This window comes from Melospiza georgiana, chromosome 3 (assembly GCF_028018845.1).
Source record: "Melospiza georgiana isolate bMelGeo1 chromosome 3, bMelGeo1.pri, whole genome shotgun sequence".
NCBI lineage: Eukaryota > Metazoa > Chordata > Aves > Passeriformes > Passerellidae > Melospiza > Melospiza georgiana.
Window position 1 is genome coordinate 26,696,646 of NC_080432.1, and position 8,173 is coordinate 26,704,818.

The window sequence follows — 8,173 nt, forward strand, 5'->3', positions numbered from 1 at the left end:
TGCCCGGCTCCCCCTCGGGCCAAGGGCTGGGCTCCCCGCCGGGCGAGGCAGTGCCAGCCGGCCACCTCCCCTCCTCCTCTTCCTCCTCCGCCTCCTCCTCCTCGCCTTCCTACTTCTGCACCGGCTCCGCTCCGGCTGCGCCGCTACCCCTCCGCCGCCTGGCTGCCACAGACCCCCCTCCTTCCCTCCCTCCATCCCTCCCTCCCTCCCTCTCCCCCGCCCTGTCCCCAGCGCCGCCGCCACCGCTTCCACAAGATGGCGGGGACCGTGGCCGAGCGGGACGCGCTGGTGAGTGCGGCTGTGGGCACCGGGACGGGCACCGGGACGGGCCTGGGGTCCAAGCAGGGCACCTGCGGAGCGGGGCGGGCTGGGGGGCTCCGCGTGGCCCTGCCTCAGCCCTCTCCCTTTTACCTGCAGAAAATAGAGGACGGGCATTTAAACAACTCCCTGGGATCTCCGGTGCAAGCTGATGTGTACTTCCCTCGCCTGGTAAATCACCTTTGTTGGGTTATTTTTTTGTTTGTTTGTTTTTTGTTTTTTGTTTTTTTTTTTTTTTTTTCTGGTGGGGGTGGTGGTGTATTTTATTTTGTTAACCCCTTTACTGTCCGCCGCCCCCGCTCATCTCGGGCTGCACAAGGGCGGCCGCTGCTGATGCCGAGCTGACCCTCGCCACCTTCCCCCTGTCCTTTCCAGATCGTCCCCTTCTGTGGGCACATCAAAGGAGGAATGAGGCCGGGAAAGAAGATCTTAGTTATGGGCATAGTGGACCTCAACCCCGAGAGGTAACACCTGGACAGGGCTGCCCGTGCCGGGGGCGCCGGGCCCGGGGAGGGGGCCAAGGGGGGCGGCCACCCGCACGTACACACACATACATCCGCACGGATCCCTCCTTTCTGGAAAGGATTATTTTTATAATTTTAAATATAGCATGCTGGTTTCTCCTTTGACCCATAGAGGGGGCATTTCTTCAAGGGATTCCGTTTTTACTTGGGAGTCAAGGAGCATATCAAGCATATATATCTGTGTATATGTACAGATATATGCCCAACGCCATGCACATACACACATATGTGTTCCATAACCATGTTGTTGTCCCTGTTGAGCTGTCAGAGAGCTCTGAATGAGCTGAGCTGTCTTCCAGCCTGTGCCACTATATGGCTTTAATAAGCTGAGAAATAAGACTGACGGCATTGGGGGCTTATTTGCTTTTTTTCTGGCTGAATGAGAGCTGTTCTGTTTGTGTTGCAGCTTTGGCATCAGTCTGACTTGTGGGGAGTCAGAAGATCCTCCTGCGGATGTAGCCATAGAACTGAAAGCTGTGTTTACAGAGAGACAGTTTGTCAGAAACTCTTGTGTAGCCGGAGAATGGGGGGAAGAGCAGTCGTCTATTCCTTACTTTCCATTTATACCGGACCAGCCTTTTAGGGTGAGTACCAGGATGGCAGTGGCTTACACCATGTCTGATAAAGTGTCATTTGATACGAGTTGCAGCAGAACCTGATGTGCCTTTCGTGAAATCACAGTGCAGCCCGCACTGCTTGAGTTGACACACCAGTTGCTGGTTTGTTTGTATCCATCGAGTTGCATGGAGATCCTGCTGCTACGTGCAGCTGCAGGCAGTTCGGATGGGGCTGTGGACGCCTCACCTGGGCGCTATGACAAGTTGGAGGTTGTAATACTGTGTCATGAAGCGCAACTTCCTGAGCTTAGTTTTATAACCATAAATTAAGAGGTACCTCTATGTTATTAGTGCATTACAAGTTATTACTGGAGAATGTTAATATTCAGTGGGGCTGCTGTATATATTGATGGTTTTTTTAATGGACATACTGTTCGCAATTTAGTGCAGCTAATAAGGATCACGTTCATCCTTTGTCCCCAGGGATGTTACGTTGAGGTTGACCGTAGCTCTTCGTGTTAGCAGATTAAACAGCTAAGCAATAGAGGTATTCTTTTCTGAACCCTGGGATTAAACCTTCTGACAAATTTAAATCTGTAGTCACTTGACAGCAGTGTACATGGAAGTGCTGTGGTGCTGTGGATGGACTGGGTTGACCTAGAAGCAGAGTCCCATCTGTAGTGTTTATGGTTATGTGAAGATGTCTTTGCAAATCAGGACTAACAAAGTATGTGGCTGCAGAGGGCTGCTTCCCTCTCACTACATTGAGGAAAAAAGGCTGCATGCCTTTTCCATGCAGCTGACCCAGAAACCCCTCCTCCTCCCCGTCCCTCTTACAAAACCTCACTGGCCCCTCTGCTAAATGCCAGTGCTATGACCAGCTGCCAAACTCTCTTAATCCTTCTTGCCCCCAAGATAATCTTCCCCAACCCCAAAAGCTCACCATCTCCCCAGATGCTTGCTGTTAAGAGGGTGTTTATACGACTGGTTTTGCTGCAAATTGGTTGCGCTCTACTTGTTTCTACAAACTCACCCTCCCATCAGAACTGGCAACACCCTTTGGTGGTGTGGGAAATGTACTTGAAAAGGCTTGGAGGCTGGGTCCTGCTCCATCTGAAAGGGTTCCACTGCCTAGACAAATTACCCAGAGCAAGTTTTGTGCACGTCCCACTAATGAGAGATGATGTTACAGGACAGCAAAATTGCACATCTAGCATGGGAGACTGTACAAGGAGAGTTATTTTGCCTTTTTTTTCCTCCTATTTTCCCAAATGCCTAAACAGAATTGAGGCTCCCAATTGACTTTGTACCTTTGATGGTCTCCATCTCAGTGAATAAAGTAAGACTATTAAGTGTTCTTGCCAATTACTTGTGATCCAGTCCAATTAGCACTGTGGCGTGGCCGCAGGTGATGTGAAAAGCGGACCGTGAGCAGTGTTAACCATATCTTTTACATAACAAGGCCTCAGGCAGGCACTTCTGCAGTGACACAGGAGCTCCATGGCAGCACAGCCTCTTCTTGGTGCCTGGTGCACTACCAGAGATCCAGGGGTTCCAGCTCTCCTGGACTGCCTGCTGCCACTTCTCCTGGTGCAACGTGCTCTAAGCCACTTGGGCTTTGGCACAGTCAGTCTGTCATGGGCCCTGTTCCCATTTTTATACACTGGAATAGCAGCAGAGTCAAGTGTTTGGTAGCAGCACTTCACTCTGGATTTCCAGCTTCTGGAAATGACCCAGGATTTACATGTGGCTTCCCTGAAGATTTTCTTCTTAGTGTGTCCAGACCTGGAGGTCTCCAAGAGCCTGTAAAAGTGTACATTTTGTGCCCTCATGTCCCAGCTTCCTGCTGGGGCAGTTCCAAGCAAAGCTTAACAACAGGGCACCCTCTCAAGACACCCCAAACATCAGGAATCCCCCAACGTGTCCAAGCTTGTTCAGCTCCAGATTTGTTGCTTTTCCAGAGCATTTCTGCAGGTCTCTCAGGAAGAGGGATGAGCTGTGTCCCTCCCTGATCCTGTTTGTGCCTCCTGAGAACTGTCTAGCTGAATTCCCAGCAATCCTGCACTGCATTTCCTTCAGTGCAGCCCCAGGATGGAGTCTAGTCTGACAGGGACTGTCTGCAGCCACAGGAGTGAAAGGGTTTTAGTTCTGCTGCAGCTGTGTATGTGTGGGAGGGGAGACCAAAGTTATATCCCCTTTCCTTGTTTACTCCCTTCCAGTAAATTAAAAGTAGTGTGGAAAGCATTGCAGAGGGAGCTGCCTCCTTATGCAGGAAAAAAAAAAAACCTCAACAAACCATCACCAAAACCAACAACTCTGTAGTCTTTTCTGCCCAGTTAGAGCTGAAACTGTCACACAAGGAATGCAAGGTTTGGGTTGGAGGCTAAATTTCCTCCTGCTGTGATTAGCAGTTTGAGTCTGTTTCTGGCATAATTCCAAGACACAAAACCTTCCAGTAGCCAGTGGACTGGGTTGCAGCGTGCTTACTGCTAGGACAAGGTGAGATTCGAGATTGGATTAATGTCCTTGTGCAGCAAGAGCAGATCCATCATAGTGTAACTGGTGTCAAGGGGGCAAACTGGTCTCACCTTTGTCTCTTGCGTGGCACATAAATAGCACAATGTGCAGCTGCACAAAGGCTCTTTGAAGTGCCCCCCATTTGTGTGCTGTGAAACAACTTCCCAGTTACACTGTGAACAACATGCTTCAACATCTTGTCTTTTGCAGGTTGAGATACTTTGCGAGCATCCCCGTTTTAGAATATTTGTGGATGGACATCAGCTCTTTGATTTTTACCACCGTATTGAAACACTGTCAGCAATTGACACAATAAAGATAAATGGAGATCTTCAGCTTACAAAACTGGGCTGAGCTTGTTAGGACTGCAGATTCCAGACCAGCTCAGGTGCCATCGTCCGTTGGGAGCGGTGACAGCCGGCTCTGGACACAGCTATGGTAGGAAGGCTGCCCTCTTCCTTTTCCGCATGCAGTTCTTCACTCCTGTGCCGATGAACCGGGCTGTGTTTTATCCTAACGAAGAGCACTCTTGGTTTATAGACATTGAGCTGTTTTTCTTGGATCAAAACAGCCCACCTGTGCTGGATAATCAAATTGGAATGGATTCAGAAAGACTTGCAGTCTCATTTCAAATCTCACAGACAAGGCAATCTCTGAAATGCAGCGCTAAAACCGGTTACTGAACAGTAGTGACGACAAAACCAAGTTTTTCTTTTGCAAATATTGTTTCTGCACTGAAGTGGAGTAGTGTAGCACAACATAGGGCCATGTGCTGACGTCCTTACCCAGGGCCTGAGCCTGGTTCCATGGAAATCAATGGCAAAACTCCCACTCACTTTAATGGGGTACAATCAAACTGTCTAGTCCTTAGTCAAGCACAATTCCCACTGATTTCTATGGCATTTTTGCACAAACCTTGGGGCCTGCCCTTCTGCTGGTGTAAATCAGTATTACTTCCATAGCTTGTCATGGAATTTTGCTGATTGCCCTCAGCCACTGGTTTGGCCCATGGACTGTGCAAAAACTGACTGAGGGTGTGTGGACACAGCCTGTGTATTTTAGTCAGGGTATTTGCATAGAATGTAGATTGTTATGAGTTTTTGCACAATGTATTGTTAATACAATTTTTAAAACTTATCTGTAGTTTATTTATTTATACTCATTGTATGTATTATTAGTAAAAATGAACAATCTTAAGATTAAGAACAGCAAAGTGTAAACATTTTGAATGTACAAAATGTCTTAGGTTCTTCGGGTAAACTTTACATATCGTTCTTGAAAAACCATGTTTCCTGTCGCACATTTAGTTACATTTTAATGGAGCCCTCTAGGCCCTGGGAAAATGTGGGCATGGTAGTTGGTGGGGGGGAACTCTGCATATTCACTAGAATCTGTTTTTCAGGGCTTACTAACTTTGCTGCACAGGATAGGTTTGAGTTAAAGTTGATCCATTTTAAAAACTTAAACAGCAAATTTTTGGGTTTTACTGTGCTTTCATAACCTGAGAAAAAGTTAAATTTGGCAATCTCTTCATTCAGAAAGAGAACCAGCCTCTTTCCAGGGGAGATGGGAGATTCTTTACACTTGTTTGAGAACATATTTGGCCTTTGATATGACAATTAAAACTTGTCTAGACAGCCAAGTTATTAATGCTTGAAAATCAGCTACGGCACATGAATAATAACTTTTCAAGTAGCTTTTTAAATAGTAGGTATAGCTGTATAAACACAGTCATTGTGCTACACTATAAATGAACACAGCCACTTTTCTTGACTTCTTTAGAACTAAATACACTTTTTTCCTTGGCTGCTCACAGTGGACTTTAGTGGGTCTTTCTGAGTAGTTGTAATCATGATATAAACATACATTTAGGCAATTTTGAAAACACATAATATAGGGACTAAAAAACAGACTATAAAAACATTCTCTGTAGCACAGTATTTAAGAAAAAACAAAAAAAGTATCTCACAAACAGAACTATGTTAAACCTGCAATAAAAGTGTGGTTTAAAGCAACCAGAACTGGAATATTCAAAGTTAAGGGTAGACTGCCAATGCAAAGCCTCATTTTGTGCTAATTTGGCCTGCAGTTAAGAAGCCTTAGACTTGCAAGCTGAAATTCCAACTGTGGCTCTAGTCCAAAGCCTGTTGAGGTCAATCAGAGTCCTCAAAGCATAGAAGCCTGATTCTTATTTCTTGCAAGTGCAAATCTGTTTGCAAAGTGGGGGGGAGTTGTTGCTTCTACTGTAGATGAATTAAGAATCAGGCTACCACCTGTAAAATACATGTTAAAATTTTAATTTTTAGCCTTAACATTTGGCGTTCCCTGACTTTTCTTCCTACTTCCAAAATAAAAGAACCTGTTGTTTTCCAGATGAACTTTTTATCTGGTGTGTGGCTTTTTAGCTGTACATCAGATTCTATTTGTACTCCAGAATGAACTGAAATGTTCCTGTCTTGCTCTGTTTTTACTCTTTTACATGATACATGATGACTGTGTCATTTTCCATTGTATAAAGAATGCTGACAGTGTTTCGATACAAAATATATTCTTTAAAATTATTATAATAAAAATCCAAGGGAAAGGTGCTTCTACATGAGGTATTTTGGATTTTTCTCCAGCTTGGAAATTCCCCGTGGTTCCAAAGCTGATGCAGGCAGCAGAGGAATTCTGTTTGGAGAGAAATGTAGCACCCTTTGTGCCTAGTGCTTTCTCCAGCTGGCCATCCAAAGCCAGGTTTGCTGATGCAGGGCCGGTGCCTGGGCCAGTGGCAAGTGTGAGTGGCACCACGACCCTGCAGTAGCACAAACCCAAAGGGAATCTCCCTGACAGCCCACCAGCAGAGATTCCCCCTCCATGCCTTTACTGTATCCTGGAAAAAGCATTTTGGCTGCCTTGGATTTTCACAGCCCCCACGCGTTCGCTCTCCCGCGGGGGCCTGGTGCAGCACAGTGCCTACACCAGGGATGCCAAGGTGAGCTCAGTGCAGTGTCAGGGGCATCTCTGGTGAGAGCCAGGGCCTGGTGCTCCTGCCTTGCTCCTGTTCCCACCTGCTGTGCTGGGCACTCCCATTTGTTCCTGCTCCAGGAGTTTGCTGTCTGGGGAAAATGCTCTTTTGACCCTAATTATGATTTTGCCTTTGGATAACTGCACCACCTGATCCTGCCCTGTTGTGGTTTCTGAGCCAGGCTTCGAGGCAAGAATGACTGTGAATCCTCTTCTGATGGGTTATGGCTTGGCTGAGAGCTCAAGAAAGGGCAGAAAGTCACAGTTAAAGAAAGCTTACACATCTATCACCTGATTGGAAGTTTCTTTATTTTTTTTTTGCTTTTGGCACTACCAGACGATGGCAGGAGAAAAAAGGATGATATCTGTGTAACCAAGGGCTGTTCCACTCGTGCTTGACTTACACTGGCTGATCATGTTAAAATGCAACTGCAGAACACTTGCACATGCAGTGTAAGTCATAGAAAACTGAGGCCTTAATTGTTTCTACTTAGTTGGACTTTGGGTCAAATCCAGACGTTTCAAATGGGAGACTGCACTGCAAAATTTATGCCTGAATTTTTCACTCTGCACAATTTAGGGATTATTCACATCTTGGTTTTGGATGTAAGCCCTAATAGACATGAAATAACTACTGTTTCCAAATTAGGCCAGGTTTATAAAATGCTTTTCAGTTGGGAGAAGTAGTCTGTGAGCCTCTTGGAAGCTGCAATTCTTCAGGACTTCAGGAGTGAATGAACCAGCCTTTGAAATCTTTTGCTGAAATTTATTAGCTGAATATTTCTGTGGTTTCCTCTGAATGAGGAAGTTAATTCTGCAATGAAAGAAGTCTTGAATGGGTAAAACCCATGTGAAGCGGAAACATTCAGCATAGCTTTATTTTTCCAAAGAGGAAAAAAAAATACAACTAACCAAAAAAATCACAACCAAATTATTTAATTATGTTTGGGATTGGCTGTGATAAAGCTGATTTGATTTACAAAAAAGAAAACTAGGTTATTGCCTGCTCAGAAAGAGCCTTGAAATATTTCAGTGTCATGTGAGGTAGTCTGTCCAAACATATTTCACACAAACGCTTTTTCACAGGCAACTTGTTAAAACTGTTACAAAATACCTTCTTTTTTGTGTCACAATTAGAAATGTTTGCCCCACCTTGCAAGAACATTTTGTACTAAATATTAATATGTTGTCTATGAGAACCTGCACTAACATATTATACTGTCCCTCCCCTCCCTGGCTAGTTTGAGCAGA

At 45.6% G+C, this 8,173-nt stretch overlaps 1 protein-coding gene across 1 annotated transcript; it reads left to right on the top strand.

Moving 5' to 3' along the window:
* The first annotated feature begins 207 nt into the window (after window positions 1–207).
* LGALSL (galectin like) lies at window positions 208–6,510 on the top strand. The gene is made up of 5 exons (XM_058020884.1): window positions 208–288; window positions 418–489; window positions 694–782; window positions 1,249–1,426; window positions 4,127–6,510. The coding sequence occupies exons 1-5, from the start codon at window positions 256–258 to the stop codon at window positions 4,268–4,270; spliced, it is 516 nt and encodes a 171-aa protein (XP_057876867.1). The 5' UTR covers window positions 208–255; the 3' UTR covers window positions 4,271–6,510.
* The last annotated feature ends 1,663 nt before the right edge of the window (window positions 6,511–8,173 follow it).

Coding starts and splice junctions, on each gene's coding strand:
- LGALSL (XM_058020884.1), top strand. CDS start 256: ATGGCGGGGACCGTGGCCGAGCGGGACGCGCTG. Junction 490..693: donor ATGTGTACTTCCCTCGCCTG/GTAAATCACCTT, acceptor TGTCCTTTCCAG/ATCGTCCCCTTCTGTGGGCA. Junction 783..1,248: donor GTGGACCTCAACCCCGAGAG/GTAACACCTGGA, acceptor TTTGTGTTGCAG/CTTTGGCATCAGTCTGACTT.